The sequence below is a fragment of the Melanerpes formicivorus genome, unplaced genomic scaffold (assembly GCF_026170545.1).
Source record: "Melanerpes formicivorus ecotype bairdi unplaced genomic scaffold, bMelFor1.0.p_v2 SCAF_10, whole genome shotgun sequence".
Classification (NCBI taxonomy): Eukaryota; Metazoa; Chordata; class Aves; order Piciformes; family Picidae; genus Melanerpes; species Melanerpes formicivorus.
The window spans coordinates 3,686,783-3,708,537 of NW_027142362.1; the positions used below are offsets into that span (position 1 = coordinate 3,686,783).

The window sequence follows — 21,755 nt, forward strand, 5'->3', positions numbered from 1 at the left end:
GAATATCATGCTGCTTGCAGAAAGAATACATTCAGCAACAGAGCAGGAGAAAGGAGCTTACACAGGCATGTGCTGGGGCAATTCCTGATTGAAGGATTGCACCAATGCTGGGCAGACTGCATTCCTCAGGTAATAAGAGAGTAAAACTTCAGATAGGTGTGTTGGGGTTTTATTTTGTTAGGTTACAATAGGTTAACATACAGAACATTCACTTAAATACAGGCTCCTGCATAAAACGAGAGGCCAAGCTACTTCAGGTGGCCAAAATACTCAAACACCTTTTTGCCCAATCACTCCAACATCGACTTTTTTTTGTTTAAAACCCAAATAAACTGAAAACTCACTGCAAAGTGTAACACACAAGATAGTAAAGGAGCATTACAAATCCCACTCTGTCACACACCAAAACCCGGAGTGACAACAAGGAGACTGCAATGAGTTTGGAGCAAGGAGTGTTGTCTTTCCGAGCCAGCTGCTGAGCTGCAGCTGGATGCTTCTGTATTATTTCAGGGCATGCAGCAGGTAACACCAGGAATAAAAAGAGCCAGGAAACTTTGCAGAGGGAACCAGAGTTTTAATTTGCTTCCTCTTGTACGAGAGGACAAAAGTAATGAGACGTGTTGAAGGCTGTGCTGAGATTTCACCATTCGAGAAAGACTACAAAGACAATAAAAAGAGGGCACGCCCCAAGCGGGGGTACAGAGTCGGGCAGCAATCGGTCCCTGGGCTCGGCTGCTGCTCACAGGTCCAGCCGTATGCAAACAGGGCTCATTAACACCGCGCCAGTGAGCTTTCTGCTCTCAGGTAAAGCCTCCGAGGCTCTCGGAGGGACCGGAGCGGGATGGCCCCGGCAGCTCTGCAGCGGCGGACAAGGGCTCAGGTCCCGGCTGCCGTCTCGCCGGGAGCGGGCAGAGGGCAGCAGCCGAGCAGGGCGGGATCTGGCTGCAGCAATCCCTGCGGCGCAGGGCAGGGCGCGCCGCCAGGCTCCCGGCCGCCATTTTACACCCGGCCCTCTTCCACCATCTTGAGCGTCCCTTGCGGTGCCAGCAGCTGCTCTGGGGCCGCACAAGTCCTGCCGCCTAAGAGCGTAGCGTGCGCGGGGGGAAGGGTAGAGAGGGAGAATTTTTCAGGCTGAAAGACTAGGAACGAGGCTTTCTCAGAGCGGAGGGTGAATGAGTGCAGTGCTGGTTTCATTGTCCCTGCAGGGTTTCGAAGGAGATGGAGGTGTCACATCGCTTCCTCCTAGCAGGGCTGGAAAAGCAAGTTGAACTTCCTCCCTTCCAGGCCACCCAGGCACTGCCGTCTCCTGCTCTGTCCCATTGCTGACGCCCTCCGTCACGTCCTGCAGCTCTCTGAGCAGCTTCCCCTTGAGCACATCCACACAGCTGCTGGCGGCTGCTCCCAACGTCCCCCTCAAAACCATCGCCTTGCCCCCGAGCCTACTTGCAGCCAGTGAAGGACCTCCAACAGCAGGAGCTTGAGAGTCACAGGCTTTGTTTTCAACAAAACCAAGGGCCCTTTGTTAGCAAACGCTGCCACACCACTGGAGGGAAGGATGCTGCTGCAGCAGCTCTGGGGACAGCTGGTTTGCACAGCCAGGGCTTGGCAGGACACCATCCCACAGAGCCTGCTGCAGGGATGGGGACCTGACCTCCATGAAAAGAATGTGATCTGGAGGCATCCAAGCCTCTACTGGTCCAAAATGGCAACACCAGGCTCCTGCTGAATCGTGTTGGCATCCCATGTTCCCCAACGATGCAAGAAAGAGGAAGACACTTTTCTTTGATCATATTTATTAGCAATAACTGGAATAAATTCTAACAGCCCAGGCTAGAGCGAGGCCAGACAGCTTGGGCTGTATTTGTTTAAAGGCAGAGCAGTAATTACTGGTCTCTCGGCAGCTCTTTTGTTTCTCAAGGCCCTAAGCTTTACTTCAAGGGCACAGGGGCAAAGCCCTTCCCACATATCAACAGCATTTGCTTTATCCACAACGTTAGCTGGACACTGTAATTCTGAGGTGTTGCTTGGTTGGTTAGTGGGTTTTGTCAAGATGTGAATGTGTCATCTGAAAAGAGAGCAACTTCTTAGTGGCAAGATGGCACACACATCTACAGGCATCCACTTGCCTTACTGAGGAAAAGAAATTGATAGGAGAAGTATGTCTTATTGAAGGCTGGGGCAAACAATTCTTTTTAAGTAAGCAACCTCCTGCCAAGGCAGAAGGATGTGTGCTTGGTAGAAAGACAACTTAAAAGGCTAATTCCATACAGTAATCCTATCACCAGGACACAGGAAACACTCCTTCCTTCACCATGGGGTATAAGGGATCTGCAACATTATAGATCAAGTCAGGCCTTATGCTGTGCATAACTGGAGATTTAAGTCCTCTTTTCAGAAGCTATTTTGAGACTGTGCCCTGCTTTAATGTACCTAAGTTAACATCCAGGCGAAACCTACTTTCAATTAAACTGTGAGTGGGGGATAAGCTATAAATGACAGTTGCAAGAATCGTGATTCAACCAGTTTACTGTCCTCCAAATCCATCAGAGAAACACCCTGAACGTCCAGAAAGCTACAGCTGGACTGCTGGGAACTCCCTCGAAGTGGGAAACTGCTGTAAAAACAGAGATCTGCTAAGACTCAGCCAAGTGTGTTCCTCTGGTTTCGAAGAAATACTGCAGGCTGTAATTCTGCTTTAATTAAGTGCCTGCTCCTGACTTGAGGGAAAAGAAAACCAAATCATCCCTTACTAAGAAGGACGTGTTGGTTCCAAGAAATAAGTAGCTGAACAGCAGTGATAAGACCCTTTACAATCAGGCATCAAAGTTTACAAGGCAATTAATTACAGCAAGCCTGAAGCCTCCAGCCTTAGCATTTAATATTTTACATATGACTTCATTTTATAGATCACCTTGGCTAACAGGAAAATAAGAACATTGTAAGCTCTGAACAAGTGCAAACAGCAGAGAGGTTTCCAGAAAGTGCAAGACAAGATGAAAAAATAACCCAACACAGGACTCAAGAGCTGAGAAGGGAATTGCTCCAACTGGGACTGTTCTATGCAACACTTTGAAATCTGGCTTTGATGGACAGAACTTGAATTTAACCAAGGAGAGGAAGACTAACAACTCACTGCCTTCCCACAAGCCATGCTCCTCCTAGCTTTAAGAACTCCATAGCTAAGTTTTGAATCTAACCAAGTTTCACTTTACAGGCTGAGCACTGGTGAAAATGCCCTGGGCAGGCTCAAGGACAGACAACCTCTCCCCTTTCTGACCAATCCTCACTCTACAGTCCATGTTTCCAGTACTCACCTCATGCTTATGCCAGCTCTGACGAGGCTGATGAACATCTCCAGGGCCACTGGAACTTCAATACACGTCAGAGTCAAACTGGTCTCTGCCAGCTTAGTGAGCAAGCTGCTCCAGGAACCAGGAACACTGCGTCTGGCAGCACAGCCGGGTTGTAGAGGAGAAAAGCAGCAAGCAAGTCCCCAGTTTTGGGGCACCAGCAAGCCAGCTGCAAGCCAAGCCACTCAAGTTGGGCCACCTCTGGCTCCTCAGCGTCCCTCCCTGGCAGAGCCAAGCCAACTGCCAGCTTGCTCAAAACATTCCAGCTCCACGGCGACCTCAGAACCACGGGTCAGCCCACTGGACCTGCATGGCACAGCAGCAGGCAGCCATGCTGCACTCTGAAGCGAGGAGGATGTCTTCTCCAGATCAGATCTATCTGCTGGATTTAGGTCTACCAGGAAAGGAGCAGCTCTTCAAGCCAGGGCTGCCAGCCACACCCATCCACCAGTGGCACTGGCCTTTGCTTTACTCCAAAGCACAGGCCAGCAAAGCCAATGCAGGCAACCAATTGACAGCTCTTTTAACCTAAAGTCACCTACACAAACTGTTGTGCACACAAAGGGACAGTGACAAACCACAGAAGATGCCAACACAACTGCTCAGCAGGACACCCTGTTGTTCATCAGTATTTCCTTTGAATACTTGATCTGTAAATGTGACTATTTATTACTACATAATATCACATTATTATATGAAAAGCCTACACCTATTGCAAGTAAAACCCAGCACCACCAGTCAACCTTGATGCATGCACTGGAGGCTCACAGGAGCTGTAAAAAAAGCACCAAATCACATTTTATCTCTAGGCTAAACAAGCCAGGGAGAGAAACAAAAGAATGATTGTGGCTGCAGATCATCTGATGAAGAGGGGACAATATTTGATAAAGGGGGATAATAGGTGGAGAACAGAGAACTGAGAAGTTCCTGGGATCTATCCTTCGCCTTGGGCAAGGAAAAAAAAAGGCAAATGCTACAGTAAGCTTAGTCATAAAGACACAAGAGTACAGGGAGCTTGCAGGACAGCTGAGTGGATGCCACTCAGACTGTGATACTGCAGACAAATTCAATTCCTGGCTTCTTGAGTTCCCTTCATTTTATTCTGGAAGTCTGTTAAGGAGAGTGATTGGTGCTTGCCCCTCTCCCAAGGCAGAGATGTTCTGAGTGAGAAGTGCTGAGAAGGGTCAATCGGTGAAAGAGCTTTTCCCAACTTATTTCCTGCAGGCAAAAGTGGAAAGGGGGGGAGGAGAAAAATATTCCTGCTAGTCTGATCCTACCCACTCATGGTAGGGATTTCTAACATGATCTGCCTCAAAGCAGGAACTTAAACTAGAATGTACTAAACACAGCCAGGCTCTTCATGCTGTTTAGAACTGAGTCTCAAACAACTCTGAATAATCACAATATAATTAGGCCTGCTCTGGGCAGGCTTCCAAGTGGCACAGCAAACACTCTCAAGGTTACAGGGTTGCCACTGCCAGATAACTAATATGCACTTCAAAACAGTACTTCCCCCTACCTCATTTTGGGACCTTTCCTCTCAAACAGGGAAGGGGGAATTCCCCTGGAGAATATAGTCTTTCACGTGTGACTGCAAACCTTGCTGGTGGAGGTTGGTCATTAATTACACTGGCACAGCACTAGGCGCAAGAGGACCGTGGTGCTTCTGCAACTGGGGGATTACACACTCGGCAGGGACCCTGCCTAAATAACCACCGGAGCTTGAGCCTGGCTCAAAGGAAAGGACGGGGAAGAGGCAGAGGGAAATCACACACGGTGTGGCCACTGCTCCTTGCCCCAGCACGGGGCTCCCAAACGCCAAAGGCAGAGCAGCTCCCAGCACACAGCGAGCTAAATCTATCCCTCACTCCTGTGCTGCAGCTCCCTGCAGAGCACGTTGGGCTGTCTTGAACGACAAGCATTTTCCAAAGGTGGTGGTTTGTGGGGTTTTTTCCCTCCACTACAAAGACTCTGCATTCCACTTGCATAAGCAAGTAAAGCCAGCAGTTCATTCAGGATTGGGAGAGCTGGCTCCCTGCTCTCTGATCTTTGAGCCAGAGGCTGAAAATGCTTCGGATGTTTAGTGGGAAAAGGGGGAAAAAAAGCCAAAACACCCAACACAACAGCACAGGGACAAAAGGAGTCAAAATCCCTCTGCTTGATTAAGGAGGCCGTTGAGAATGTCCAGAGGCAGCATCCTTCCCCTCCCCTGCACAGAAAGCGAAGGACAATTGCTGTTGTCAGGGGTTTGAAAAGGGATCATCTCCCCCTCCCCTGGAAGGCGGGAGCGCTCGGTGCTCCACATCCATCACCGCGGGAGGACCTGGGCTGGCTCCTGGCAGCCAAGAGATGAGCCCAGGGGCACACACCTTCCCACAAGGGTTAGCTCCGTGTGCCCTCCGCCACGCCAGTCACAGCCTCTTGTCAGCTGTCACAGCAGGGGAGAGCTTGACTAAAGCTGAAAGGCAGCACAAAGGGAACTGCAAACGGGCACCATCCGACTTGTTGTCAAGAAGATGCAGATGTAGGAGGGGGATGACTGGCAGCACACACACGGTTTTGGTTAAAATTAGGACAGAAGTGGTGGTGGGGTTTTTTCCTCCCCTAACAAACGTTTACAAACTTCTTTTAAGACCTAATAGATTAAACAAACGTAGTAATATGGAAATGCAGGACCCAAACTCGTTAACAAGCACACAAAGGTGCAGAGACTCCGTTGTGGCTCCAGATAACCTGCACCTCAGAAGGAGGGAGCCTGGCCTGGCCCGAGGGTTTTATTCTAAGTGACTGTTCCAAGCTGGCTTTAACAGATTTGAGGCTCATCATTAAGCCTCAGTTTTACAGACAACACATGGCATTCAGAGCTCTCAGCTGGTGACAACTCTGTAGTTATAGCAGAGGTTCCTCCCCCTGAAAGAGATGCAATCAGCTCCTATAATTAATAGATTTAGCAACTCCAGTCAGTCATATCTACCTCCCAATAAAAACCTGCCAGAACAGACACAGTTGCAACAGGACTTCTTCCTAGGGAGCCAGCAGCTCTGCAGTCAGTGGATTCTTGACATTGCAACGCAGTTGTTCATAGCCGGGGTCAAGGTTCCTGAGCAAGGAAGTGTTCAGCATCCCATCCCTGCCTGTGAAGCACCCGGTGCTTGGCAAGCATGCTCCACAGGCACAAGTACCTGGAGTACTGTGTCCAGTTCTGGAGACCCTATTACAGGAAGGATCTGGAGGTGCTGGAAGGTGTCCAGAGAAGGGCCATAATGATGAGCAGAGGGCTGGAGCTGCTCTGCTATGGGGACAGACTGAGGAGCTGGAGCTATTCAGTCTGGAGAAGAGAAGGCTTTGAAGAGACCTAATTATGTCCTTCCAGTATCTAAAGGGGGCCTACAAGAAAGCTGGGGAGGGACTTTTTAGGGCATAAGGTAATGATAGGACTAGGGGGAATGGAAAGAAATAGAAATGGGTAGATTCAGTTTGGATGTTAGGAAGAAGCTCTTCCCCATGAGGGTGGTGAGACACTGGCACAGGTTGCCCAGGGAGGTGGTGGAAGCCTCATCCCTGGAGGTTTTTAAGGCCAGGCTGGATGTGGCTGTGAGCAACCTGCTGTAGTGTGAGGTGTCCCTGCCCATGGCAGGGGGGTTGGAACTGGCTGATCCTTGAGGTCCCTTCCAACCCTGACAATTCTAAGTATGCTCCACAGAAGCCCTGCCCAAGATGAAACACTCTGTGAGCCCCACCAGCACAGGATCAGAAGGGAAGCAGAGATCATTGTTTCAAACTTTTTATTTTTCTAACCTTAATACATTCAAGGCCAGGAAAACACAACTACAGCCTGGAGTGTCTCAGCCCACAGGTAAATAAACATAAAGCAAGCTGTATGTTGAAAAGGAGAATGTAGCAGCAGTGCTGCACAAGCAGTGATGCAGGAAGAGCTGCTGTACATTGGGAAAGACTCCCATCAATGTTTTGCTTCTTTTCACGTCCAAAACATACTCCCTGCTCCAAGAAAAGGAGGCATTAATGTTGTGACAGACTTCCAAAAGCCTCAGTGCAAGTCGCTAGATGTGGATTTTTCATGTAAGTCTGGTTTTGCTTTCATTTCAAGGATCTAAAGGCAGAGTTTACAAGCACATCACCACCTGTTGAAAGAGCATCCTCAGATGGCATTTCAGCACGTGTTGTTCCTTAGAAGCAGCTAAGATCCCATGGAAGTAGAAGAGCAGAGGCTTTGCTGCAAGCCTGCTTATATCTAATTATGGTAATCCAGGCCATCCCCTCCTGCATTGATGTTCTTGCTTGCATTTATCAAAGGAACAAGAATGCAGAACAGACTCTTCCTCCATCCATTATCACTGCCTTCCTGAGCGGGATTTCAGCTAGGGACAATGGGAGATTTAGAAGCAATTCTCTGTCTTCAGAACTTGACAGCCTAATATAATTCATGCTGTCTGTGACAGGAAACAAGACACAGTGGATGCACACACACACACCCCTCCAAGTTGTGTGTTAGGAGAAGATGCAATTTCAGCATAAGATGCCAAACCCACCCAAAGCAGGCTCGCTTTAGCTGTCTCCTGTTCAAGAGCCAGCAAGGCCATGGCATCAGAAGCTTCATTCCAGGCCATACACTCCTGCTCACAGTCCCAAGTACTTTACCACTAGTGAGACTAGTAGCTAGTCTCACTGCATCTGCCACTGGTACCCTCATCTGCTCCTTAACACTAGTGGTGGTAAGCCTGAAGAAACAGACAGGTCAGCATAAAAAATCCTCAGAGACAGGCTTAGCAACTCGGTAGCCTGCTGGTCGTGTAAACAGCTTTCTGAAAGGAGAAGTAAAACATGGAAACAAAGGTGGAATCTGCTTTCTCACCAGACCAAATTGGTGAGATTAAAATCAAGCCCTCCAGACCATACCTCTGAGGAAGTTGAGAGTGGGAAAGTTTGTTTTAATGCAAATGCAAGCATGGCTATTGCAGCCCAACAGCTGCTCCCAAGGCACACACCTGAGATCTCCCACCTCCTGCAAGCGGTCAGATGCGACCCTGTGGCACTATTAACACTTTTTGTCCTCCTCAAGCCGTGGGAGAGTTTGGTTTCGGCTCACATAGGAAGTGGGGAAAGGTGCAGATAAGGGCAACTGTTGCCCTCAAAGTAGAGCAGGTGAAACATCAATCCAACAGCAAGCGGAAGAGGCTCTAATCTACAATCTCACCCACACCAACCCCTCTTGGCTGAGGGCACGGCTAGAGGCAGGCAGCAGCGCCGTGGGAGCGCGCGGGCACACGAGTGCGGCACGGCACGGCCTGCACAGAAGCGTTTTGGCAGGGTTACAGAATCACCCAGGTGAACTTTTGTCCCTATCTGTTTCCATTTTTATTCAGCGAAATAGCCACGTGCTTAGACAAGAGGGAGAATGTTATTAAGTAGCTGAAGATGGTTAACTAAAACAAACAATGCAGAAAAGATTAGATTATTGCTACATGTAGCTGGAGCCTTGTATCAACTCCTGGCAGCAAACACGCCACAGGAAAGAGAAGCTGAAAGTTTCAGAATTGTGTCTTTGTAATTAGATGAGACATTTCCTTGGAGAGTGTGATGCCAAACAGAAGTAACAAAGCAAAGCAAGAACAATCTCCTTTGTGCTGCACGCAGATTACATCACGAGCCCAATGAATTCCTTGCACATGATTCCTTTTGTGTCCTCCACTGATCAAGCATTAAAAGAAAGACAAAAAAGGAGAAAAGGAAAAACAAAGCCTCTGGAGAGTTTCATAAAGGGTTAAAAGGTCAAAAGAGGAAAAAGAATCCAGCAGGACAAGTGAGATTGAGAGACTCCATACATACAGGATGGTCACAACAGATAAAATATAATCCTGGTTAAAGAATCCAGCAGCACAAATGAAATTGAGAGACTCCACACATGCAGGATGGCCACAACAGATACAAAGAATATAACCTGCCCAGCCTGGCTGAAAAGTTGAAGCCCACAGAGAGCTTTGTAATAAAGGTGCTTGGTGTTTCCACTCAGCTAAAGGAAAAACCAGCTGCAAAGTGCATAGTGAAAGCAAGAGTGAGTTTCAGTGATTTGAGGATGCTGAACACCAGGATGATATTAAAAGTAATAATTAAAGGCGGTAGATATTCCAGGAATACTACAAAATTGTGGAATTCTTTCTTAACGTAAGAAACAAGAAAAGAAAAAGGGGGAAAAAAAAAAAAAAGAAAGAAAAAGGGGGGAAAAGGGAAAAAAAGGAGAAATGGGAAGGAAGTAAAAACAGGAGAAATTTGAAAATGGAAAAAGAAAAAAGGGGGGGGGGGGGGGAAATGGGGGGGATGGGGAGAAAAAGCAAAAGGGAAAAAAATATGAAAGAGAAAAGCTGCACCAAAAATAACCCGGCTCCTTTTCAAGTCGCTCGCTTCTCAGAATAGCCGGCTCTGTTCAAAACGTTTGGAACACCGAAAAAGAGCCCGCGCCCCTGGGGTGGGGAAGCGAGGCCGGGCGGGCGCAGGGCGCCGCTGGCAGCGCAGGGCGCCGCTGGCAGCGCAGCCCGGCGGAGCCGCGGGCCGGCGGGCGTGGGAGAGGCCGCGCGGCGCGCGCAGCCATCGCGCGCAGCCATTAGGCGCCGCCATGGCTCTGCCCCCGCGGCAGCCGCCGCCGTCCGCCCCGCCGCCTGTTACCAGGCGAGCGCAGCCAATCGCCGTCCCCAGGCAGCACAGGCTGGCCTTTGAACTCCCCAGCAGCAACTTCCTGCTGCTTTTAGAGTACACACAGTGCAATGCAGTATGTCTGTCAGCTATGCGGCACAAAGGAACAGCCATTTTGTGACTCAACTGGACCCGCACCAAAATGCCAGCCGGTGCAGCCTCTCCTTCCCCTGCTGCGGGGAATCGGGGCTTTCTGAGCGCCACCGAAACCAGACAGGGCTGCCGGCCGCTTTTACAGGCGGCCAGGAAGGACAGTTTTTGTTTAACGCCTTCGCTTCTCTCCTCCCCACCCCCGCCAGATCCCCTTTCGCATGCAGCTACATCTTCATAAAATGGCTGCCAGGAAAAGCAGGGAGTTCTGCTCGGCGAGGGCTGCAGCGCACGCTGCACAGCCCTCTGGAGCCAGCCACCTCCCAGAGGCAAGCGCCCCACCACTGCACACCTCAGACTTCCCAGCCCCTGAGCAGAAACAGGCTGAGGGCTGACCCACTCAAACCTTTCCCCCCCAAAAAAAAATTACAGTATTTTATTGCTGGAGAAGCTGGACAGAGATGCAAGGGTTTGTTCAGCCCTGCAGCAAGCAGCAGTTCCCACGCTGGGGTATTTAGGAGGTGGGAGAGCAGCTGCAACAGATGCTGGCTGGGGGAAAGGAGAGGAACAATGTATCCAGGGCAGGGTACTTGTTACCCCCCATGAAGTTGCTCACAGACTGGAGGGGAAGGTCCCCAGCCTGCTCTCACCTCTGAAACTGACATGAGGGTTGCAACACAAATGTATCCATCTCACACCACCTGCCTTTCCATGAGGTAGCACAGAGGATGCTAGCAAACACGGCAGGGTTTTGTTCAACTCCCAGGTACACAGGCAGTGGTTATTAGTAAGTGCAGCACAGAAACTTTTATCCCAAGTGGAGAAAGTTGCACGAAATGGGCCAGCTTCAAGTCTGGAAAGAATTTACAAAGGACACAGGTGTGGCTGTTCATCTTGCAAGGCATCAAGTACACACCTCAGGTTACAGACTGGAAAGAACTGACACTCATTTCCCTCCCCAGGAATCATCCATTCAGGGACAATTCCCAGGTATTTGTTTATCCAGCACAGGCCTTTGCATTTCCTTTAGGCCTGGAAAGGTGAGGAGTCAATTCCAAACATACTTCTCTCCCCCAGTCAGGGCACTAAGGTAGTGTACAGGAATTTCATTTTCTTCTGCTTGAACACCTTCCTCAAGTCCTGCATTCCTGCTTCTCCAGCCCAGGTGAATGACACTGGTCATATCCACCCATCTCCACCATCCAGGCCTCCCACCAGGGTTTATGCCACAGGACTTCACTTATTTCCACAGATGCTGAGCTGGTTTCACAAGTGGGGAGAAAGGTGGTCAGCAGCACGTGAAGTGCAGACACCGGTGCATTTCTGGGCCACAGTAAAGCAAAGTGGTGGCTTTACTTCCTAGAAATCATTTCCCCTACAACTTCAAGTCAACCTCAGGAAGTAAAGCCCATTTTACGACATTCAGCTGACTCACAGCTCAGAAATAAGCTCGACAGGGCTCAGTCACAAATATCCTGTGCTCAATTGTTCCCACACTCTAGGTGAGTGGATGTTACCCACCGCAGGTTTATTTTGAGAAAGAACTGTGGAGGGGGAGAAGGGCAACCTTGCACACAACAGGTGTTCATGGAAATGGCTCAATTATCATAAAGAACTTTTCAATGAAAACACCAAAAGCACACGAGGCACTATGCAAATATGCTTCTAACCACCCCCCCAAAAAAAATATCAAAGCTCTTCCTTCTGTGGAGCTGCTGCTAGGTGTTTCCAATTTCATCTCTTATTTTGCATATTTCTAACACCAATGAAATACCTTCATTTAGATTTCCTAAAAACAAAAATTCTACCCATTATTGCTCTGATAATCTGCACTTAAACCGAACAAAAAGCTCAGGGGGGTTAAACAAACCGAATCATAATTATCCTTACATCCACTTTCCCAGCAGTATTTTTTGTGCAATAATGTAAAGGTAACGTAGTCTGAAGTGTTTTTAAACTGCATCATTAAAGAATCACTCTATGTAGGTGCTGTATGTAATGCTCCACCAATCCCCAAGGCTAACTGAGTTAATAATCATCATTTCGAATTAAAACTTACCCATATCCATTTTAGGATTGGAAATCTCAATGCAAATTTAAGACATCCAGACCAACATATCCAAGCTTAAGCTGCGAGAAGGTTTGCAGTAAAACTGCTAATAAATCTTATTCCCCACAGTATTTCACGTTTGTGTGCTTAAGGAAGGTTAAATGCTGGACATGGAGAATACTGCTGAAAACACCTTGCAGACATCACATAGAGCACATGGGATACACCAGACAGTTCAGAATTCCTTTTTATTCACGTTGGTTAAAAATGACTGAAGGCAACACCAGGTGAAAAATAAACAGGCCACGGTTCGATCAAAATTCACAAAATGCCAAATTCGAGAGCAGTTCCACACCGAGAGACAAAAATGCATACAGTCCAAAAATAATAATAATAATAAATGACCCTTTAAATAGAAAACAGGCAAATCCAGTCATCCTAAATCTGCATTCCTAGCAAACAAGCATTCCCAGGGTTTCACACTTTTCCTACAGCAAGGTTAGGTTTGTCAAAAACCTGCAAAGAATCTCGTTACTCGACAAAAGTAAATAAAAACACTCGGAGCGAAAACATACATTCAACAAACAAGCAAAGCGTTTGGAGCCTCCGGTTCATAGTCCCGGTGTGTGTTTTATGCTACCAAATGCTATCACCAGCGGGAGAAAGTCTGGTTAAATTGTATCAAAATGTTGTAAAATACCTCAAGAGTATCAAAGTTCCACAAGCTGGAACAAAACCTGAAGGAAGGGGTAGGAGACAAACGGGCAGTTCCCAGTTTATATTTCCAAAATCAGCCTTTTTTCATTCATGTAACTTTTCCTTGTGCCTATTTACTATAATTTACTACTACACCAGGCTTCTGTATGGCCCTCAGTTGAAGTTTAGACTTCTGAGATTCTTCAAAGGAAAAAAAAAATTTGCCTTGTATGTAAAATGGTGCAATGCAGCAATGGCTAAACCGACAAGGTCATTTTTCACAGCACAAAAAACCTAAAAACCGAAATCCCAAAGCTGGAAAAGCCTCCTGCAGAGGCAAGGGCTGCCCTGAATCAAGGTACAGTACCTTTTGACTATGACATGGGCCCTTAAGTCACAACACAACTTTCAGAAATTGCTACCCAAAGGAAAAAAAAAAAAAAAAATTAGGGTGTGGCATGCTAACAATCTCAAGGTCATTCCTTAAAAAGGAAGCAAAATCAGTAAAATGGTTTGTATTAAGCACTGACAGTAGCCCCAGGCTGTCAAAGGAACCAGGGTATTCACAGGTTTTACCCAAAAAAAAAAACCACCAACGAAAAAGTAAGTTGATAGATCATACCTCGATGCATTGCTGTGGACTGAACCCTCCTCTCCTTGGCTTTTGTCCTTATTTCTCATCATCTTTTTATTCTTAAATATTAAGGGGTGGGGGGGGTCAGGGCTGTCTGTCTGCTTTGAAGTCCTGTGCCCAGGTATTTACTGTCAAAAGTTGAAAGAAAGGTAAGGTCCCGGTTCGTTTCGCTGCCTTTCATAATCAGGAACAAAGTCCTGACGCTGCAATGATATTGTTACAACAATACACAACCCCCAGCACCACGGCAAAAAGGGCGATTAAAACAAATAAGCGGTTTTTTTTACGCCAAAAACCCCGGAATAAGCACAGCAGAGGAGCATCCTGCAAACTTTCCCAAAGTAACGCTGGATGCAAATAATCTCTGTATCTTATTGCGTCATCTCAATACAGCTCAAATCGGTCGAAAATCAAAGTAGTCAAAAGGGCAGAAATCTAAAAAATCATCGTTATTAATTGCTCACCTACCTGATCCGTGCACCGCCGCCAGGACCAAGTCGATATTAGTTTCGGGGAGTGGAAAAACATTAGATCCAAAATATTTTAGAGTTATAACGATAAAATACAAATTTCAGAGAATGGGGAAAAAATATATATTCTAATCCCCAAAAATATGCTGCCGATGAAGCGAAAGAAGCGATAATTGGTACAAAAACGTCCGGGGGAAAAAGCTCATTAGGAGAGCGCACAAAAATGGAGGTACGCCATGGCTTCTAAGCTGGAAAAACAACGACCTGGGCTCTCTCCACGGCTTCTTCTTTCCAGCAAGGCACGAAAAGGGAGCCCTCAAAAGCTGCTTTTCTGCCCGAAAAAGGTCCGCTCTGCCCCCGGTTAGTGCCTAGGAGAGGCAAGGGGCTGTGGGGGCCCCCTGAGGCTGCCCGAAAGTTAGGGAAAGTTGCGTAAAGTGTTGGGGAAGGCACGGAGCTGAGCGCGCTCTAAGGCACAGCCGCCATCTAGAGCTCCTTCCCAGCTCTGAGCTCTGCCTTTGATTGACACTCTCTACATTTACCCCACAACTCAGGTGATGTACCATAGACCCACCCCTTCATTTCTACCAAAAAAAGAGATAGCCTCCACCTAAAGGGTGCCTGCTACCCCCACAGCCCTGGCTCCCTCCAACTACCCCAGCTGAAGGGGCACCTTAACCCCATGTGGCTCAGGCACCCTTTTGAAACCAGAAAGAAATGGAATTTGTGCCTTTTGTTTTAAAGATTGCTAAATATTTCAGTGCCTGGGCTAAAATTACTTCCTCCCTGGACAGGAAGTGGTGCTGCTACAAGCCATTTTGAAAGCATGGCAGTGGAGCTGACAGCCATGCAGCCAGCAACAACCCTCCTTGGGGTTCACCCCACCCAAGGGGTAGCTTTTTTTCAACTCAGGGGCAGTATCCCCAGACAACAGCTCCACCATTTGGCACCCAGCACTTGCACTCAAAGTGTGGGATGGGAGCTCCAGGCAGTCCTAGGAAAGCCCCATGCTGCTGGTCTCCCCCTCCAGCTCGACAGCGCCTCCCTAGTGGTCTTCCCCAGCAACAACAGTCCAACAGCTACACAGTTTTCATCAATTATGCAAAGGCACCACTGGGGCATCAGCTCAACACCACCAAAAGGTGATCCACTTTAACCCATTGATGGTCAACAACAGATTTTAACACAACAAATTCATCTAAAGCCATGTGATAGCCAAGCTGTATAACTGGAAATCAAGCACCATCTCCAACACAACATCCTAAAATCAGAAGGATGTACCACAGACCAACTGGAGGAGACCCAAGGCATCCCCTAGCCACCTCTGTTTTGACTACCAGTTGTCTTCCCACAAGCAACAGACTCCTTAAAGCACAAGGACATCTTGAATATTATCAAACATCACAACAAAACAGTCAAATAAAAAGCTGGGGGAGTGTTGAGGGGAAGGAGGTATTGGACTATTTGGGCTTCTATGAGGACATCCATGGCACAGCATCCCAACAGCCTGAAAACACTGGCTTCTACCAGTAGGACCAAGACAGTTCTCATCAATTCTTACACATGCTTCCCCTTCACATGCTCCAACAACCTCTATCGCCTTTTCCCACCGCAGGGTTAGAGTAGGCACACACCACTGCCATAGTCCATTCCAAACAATTTCACCCTATGGTTATTCACAGAAGGCCCCTTACACCTCAACAACAAACCATTCCAAACAATTCTGGCTAACACCAAGGAAATCCACTCAACTGAATGGGGATCCCTTGAGGCTGGTCCCAGCATCCAACTCCACCATGCAACACATGGCAAAACCAAGCTTGACCAAGCACATATCACCAACATGGCAGGATCAAACAGGTATGAACAGTTCCTCATGGGAAAAACTGATATCAACAAAGACAGCTGGGCAAACCCAATGGTTAAACACACACAATGGAGGTTTTGTTTGTTTCAGTCTGTGTATTGCTTGGTTTTAGAAGAGAACACCTAGGTTATCTCAACACCAGGTTTGTCATCTTGGCCCTCCAGCATAAAAACAAAGACAACTATGAAACTGAGGTGAAACATACAAAGGAAGGTGGCTATGGTTTAGCTATTTGATCCAAAATTGACTTGAACAGAAATTGGTTTTGAACATCAGCACCATTTAAAAATTCATTTGTAAAGGTTAACATGTCATCCATAGCAATAGCAAGAAATAACTTTTCTTCCTCAAACACATGGCCCAGTACCACACAGCTAAGTCTACGTTAAACAGCAGTGAAGCAGATTGGACACCCAGAGAACAATATCAAGACTGTATGAAGTATGTCATCCAGGAAATTTGTTGAGAAGTTCCTGTAACAATATACAGCCAAAGAACCAGACCTTGAAAAAGTCATACAAAACATTCAGGCGCTCCTTTATTGTGGCATTTGCCCAGCCTTCATTTGATAGCAACTTCACCTTAAGATTACTTCAGAAAGTTCAGCAGAAGTAGCCTGACAATAGACCAAGTACTGCAAGCCCCTAACATTAAGCACCTGAATGAACAAACGAGCAAATAAAAATTCATTGAAGTCATGGCAAAGTGAACATAATTTGCAAATGAAAACCACATTTTAAATCAAGTATAGCACAGAATTTTACCTTGCCTTTAGTGCTTAGCAGCTAAAGTATTTCTCACTTTAATAGCAACCCAGAATGTAAACCCACTTCAGCATCAACAGAATGAAACACTCAGCCAGAAAGGACAAACGCAAAGTGTGAAAGAAACCAAAACCTTTTATTAAGTCAATTAACAAGCATTACATTTTCTCCAAAGGGGCAGCAATAGATCTCTTACCAAATGCATTCTCCTCTTATGCATACACAACCCAAAAGTCAAGTTTTGCCACCCAGTCCTCAAAGAGATCCTTCATTGGACAGTCACCGACAGTCCCCTGATTAATTCAAGTGCAAAGTCCATTTGGATAGGATGATCGCAACCCAGATCTTCTCTGGTTTAACAACACGAGAGTCCATGTCTCAACATCCTTTTCTTGGACAGACATATGACAGCACTCATGCATCAGTCCATTTCCTCAACCTCTCAATCAACAGTGGAACTGCCATCTTGGTGTCTCACTCGTAGGTTCCTTTTGACACTCTTCATGTGATTGGATTCTTTATGGAAAATTAAAAGAGAAATGCTGTTGGAATACAGGTCACATCTTCAAACTAAGACATTCAACTACTGTACCTTGAAGATCATTTAAACACACCATGTTTCATTCCATATTACACACTCCAGAACATCTACTTTTATCACAAACAAGCATTGGCAAATCATCAGTCCAAGAGTCAAAAAATGCAAACTTTAACCAAAATTATAAAGAATGATTAGAAATTCAAGAAACCTTTCAGGCTCCATAAATTCCACTTCAAAATTCTCCATAGTGTTAGAAGACTACAAAAAAAATCAATGGTGGGAAAGCTGAGATATTTGCTCTGGCAACCATCTTGATTTGGCCCCACCCATTTATTACAGCTGATGCTACCTAGCTGAAAACCAAGTTTATTACAACAAAGCCAAATGTTTAACTGCTGCCCATGCTCCTTTCTTAAAGGACACAGGCCCATCACAACCAATGTAGCTAGCATCAAAACTGGGTTTCCAGATACAGATGGTGGCTGGAGACAAAATATTCCACCATGTTAACCCAGTTTTCCAGCTCATGAAAGACATACAATGCAACACCAAAGGCACAATGGAATGACTGCTTTAGTTACTGGTGAGAAAGGACACAGCAGAGTCAAATGGAAATGGCAACAAGTTACACTAGTTGCCTTTAGCAAGGCCACCATACTACTCCTGATCCCTATTTCAACTTCACTCTTCCTATAACAGCAACTGAGCCCCACAGGTGACTGACAAACCAAACTGATCAAATGACTTCCACATGAAGAAATACAACCCAAATGTCCCCATCTTTACATTTTCTTCAGAGTAAAATAACTCACGTATTTAAACACTACTCCTCCCTATGTGCAAAAAAATGAAGTAAAGGAGAGTACTAAGCATTAACATCATCATTTTTAAACCAACACTAACTGTAGAAGAGACAGAAACACAAAATAGGTTTTAAAATGCCTTCATGATTTTGAGTGTCTCCACCACAACATACTTTTTTTTTTTCAAGTGTGTATAGCTTCAACCTCATTTCAGTTTGAAGGCCAACTCCACCACTATGTGGCCCTGATAACCCTGGGCCGACTGTCTCAAGGTATGCAGAAATTACCCACAGTACAGCAAAACCCAGTGGAGCCACCTAGTGGTCCCTGCCTCACCACTCCAGTTTCCCCCCTCCCCTTTCAAAATCACCAGTTATAGCAAACAGCAATGGAACCAGTGCAACAAGCCTCGCTCTGACTTTCACCACTGCCTGTGTATCTTGTTTTATATTCCTCTACAGACTTCCTGCTCTAAATGCAATGGAAAAGAAGTACAGCATATAGAGAAGTGGAACAGAGGATCTGGGACTTCGTTTTGCCTTGCATCGTGCAACACGTGCAGTTGTAACAGTATTCAACCACAGGAGCTTCAGGCTTCCAGCGCCAGGAATCGAACATTCCACGCTGCAGAGCTGGCTTGTTTCAAGCACTCAAGTCACCCTCAGCTAAGACAGGAATTAAATATTTTTTAAAACTTGCTCTTTTTTTTTCTCCTCCACACTAAGCTGAATGATCAGGACTCTGGGGTTGGTTTGGAGATTTGGGGTTTTTTTTAGTTCTTACTGGTATACTAGCCTAATTTCAAAGATAATTTGAAAATAAATTAAAGCTCTGAATAATTTTTAATGCTAATGCCTTGACTGAAATACCAATGCATAAAAAAAACACCCCAAAACACCACAAAACTGTCCATCATTGCCACAAACACTCACAAGCACTAACATGAGCACAGTGGAAACCCCTTAAATAAGACAGTTCAAATATTTTTTACAGTTACTCTAAGAAGCTTCACAGAAGGGAATTTAATTACTGGCATCACCTTCCTCCACCTATTAAAAATGTAATTTAGTTACATATTAGTCAACCTTGAAAGGCCCTTTTCAGTTGGGTTTGCCTTCTGCCTTGGACACTAATGGCATCTGCCAAAAGCAATTTACATGTAAATTTCCCTGCTAGGTTCACCTCTGCTTGGTTGTTCCAAAAACTTTGCAAGTAACCACCACATCAGTGTTAAACTCTTCTCTTGACCTTGTAGAATAATTAGCAGCAAGCAGAACTGAGGATATAGTATAATTAAGAACAGACCACAACAGCCCTTGTTCTAGAAGTTATTCATACATCAAAAAGATGCCACAGTAATGGACCCAAATCATAATCTCTACCATTTTTCATGTGAAATCTAAATTTACTTGTAAAGATTTCACAGCATTTATTTATGAAGTAGGACAAATGTTACTAAGAAGTCTCAGTAACGTTGCAAAAATACATTCCTCCTCAACTAAGATGCATGCAGTGACCCTACACTTAAGGTAGCTAGAGAAGATGCCTATTTTTTGGCTAGATGAGTAATCCAATCTTCCATCATAACATTAATTAGACATCATCTCATTTGTGAAGCTTCTGTTATCTACTATTTAACTTTTTTGTTTCCAAACACAGTATTTTGGTGGTGATAAAGATATCTTGTTAGTCTTCTAGTACTTTCATTCTCCTTCAAGTCACTGGTAACATTGAACACTCCCTGTCAAGAGACAGGAATCATTCAGGGCCATGTCTACAGCTTTAATGCAATGGGTTTGAAACATCTGAATTGACAAAGTTTTCTTCTTATTTTTTCCAGTTAATAATTTGTTGCTCTATTACAAGACCACAGCAATCAGGCATCTTTTTTGGCCAAAAACAAGGGGTCAGCAGTTTCATGTCTACTGAAACTTTTAATTTCTGAAGTGTGAGACTGAAGGTCAGTAACACCATGCACAACAGCCACGCACCAGACCAAGTGGGGAAGACATCAATGCATTCACCAAGCTTTCTGCAGTGAAATCTCTTGTGTTCTGAGGCTTACACCTGAAAGCCAGGGTGACACACTGCTAGTAAAGGGGATTCATTCCAACAGAGGGAGCTGACTGGACAGAATGAGGTTTTGAGCAAACCAACCCTGTAGTTTTACACCTCAAAGTTCATTAAAGTAGGGTTTTATTCTCAAAGGCATGCTGCTGGTAACTTCCACGCTAGAGGAAAAAGCAGACATGCCCTTCATTGACAACTGAAGTCCACAGTCATGTTCTGTCCAGTCTTTAAAATTAAGTAGTCATGGACAGTCCTCTCTCTTTTTAGCAGAACTGGATGCTCAGTAGGCACAGCAGTAAATGCACAACTCATGTTGAAATCAGGTACTTTTTAGGTAAGAAAGGCTGTTTGCCAGGTTCCTCAGAATTAGAGATGAATTTCAGGTGAGATTTGACTTTTTTCCACAGATGCACTCTTCTGGGGGTATTTTTGTAAACAACAGATTTCATTGCATTGAGCAAAGAATGTCAACTTCAACAAAGCTCCTAGTGTTTTCCAGCATTCCCCCCCTTCTATTACAAAAATCAAAATCAGGGCTTCAACTAGCATTATCTGTGTTAAGCAGAGCAGATAACACCACATCTTTCAAGATGCACACATTTGGATGTTTTCACAAACACACTCTGAAGCAGCTTCTTCTGGAGATAACTAAGTCAACGAAGAGTTTCACATTCACCCTTTTTTTAGGAAAGGTTTATAAAACAAGAAAGAAGAGTTGTTCACTGTGCCACTGAAAAGCAACATTTCTGATCAAGAAACCAGATGTGACAACAGCTACTTTGCAATCCAGTGAGAGACAACAGGAAAAATGCACATAAAGATGGAGGAAAAAAGATTAACACAAAAATGGATGACAAGTCACATGTTGAGAGGTTCTAGCAGGTGACTGAGGATAAAAGGCAACAGCGGACAGCACAGGAAGAGTTCTCAGGAATAGTTGGAAGGAGTAGCATTTACTGCTACCACACCAAGAAACATGCTGCTCTATCCACCTGCAATGTGAAAATGCCTTAAGGCTCTTCAAAGGATCAAGTAAAAAAAAAAAATCTGAAGACAGATGAAACACTAATTGAGGATCATTAAAACTGAGCACACATATACACAGTAAGAACTCCTCAAAGAGAGGAGAATTCCTCAAATTTCACCACTTCTGTTTTGCTTCAGGACTGAAAATCAGTCAAGAGTTTAACTCAGTAATTTAACTCAGGTTAGATTAGTTCAAAATGAAAGCAGCACGAGGCCATACCAACATGGTTTCTTGAGGTTTGCATCTTACCCCCACATGCTCCCTTCTTCCTTTCCACAAGAGCTCTACATTAGTCTCCACATCACATGGAGTCAAGCTCTGGAGTACAAACAGGGAGTAGCTGTTTTTCTAGCACCTGAGGCAGCGCAGATGGCAGTTTGTACAAAGGAAGCATGGCTTTGCAGGTCTCTAACATACACAGCCATTGGACAGTAAAAAAAAAACAATCACTATTATGACTGAAACAACAGGGCCAAGCTTTTCCCAAGACAGGTTGGACCAGATGATCAAGGCCCCTTCCATCCTGGTATTCTATAGCTCTATGAATATTTGCATCTTGGAACAACATTTTCTCAAGCTGTCTGCAGTCTAAGGCAGGCGTGACTCAAGGAGGTAGCAAGTCACACTGAAAGAACCGGCTCCAAGAAACTGTCTCTTCTACAGAAGATCAGGTATTCCAAAGCATGGC

General features: G+C 45.7%; 1 protein-coding gene across 9 annotated transcripts in view; it reads right to left on the reverse strand.

Annotated features, from left to right (window-relative positions):
* The window catches only part of CHD2 (chromodomain helicase DNA binding protein 2), a 73,974-nt gene that overhangs the window by 43,045 nt on the left and 9,174 nt on the right, over positions 1 to 21,755 (reverse strand). For 5 of the 9 annotated variants that reach the window (XM_068143369.1, XM_068143367.1, XM_068143366.1 and 2 more), the window contains exon 5: positions 13,517 to 17,142. In XM_068143369.1, coding sequence (XP_067999470.1) covers positions 13,517 to 13,578 — 62 coding nt within the window. In that variant the 5' untranslated portion in view covers positions 13,579 to 17,142. Of the gene's footprint in view, positions 1 to 3,314; positions 3,745 to 13,516; positions 17,143 to 21,755 lie in introns of those variants that run through there. The other 4 variants (XM_068143362.1, XM_068143372.1, XM_068143363.1 and 1 more) reach the window with 3 other exon arrangements.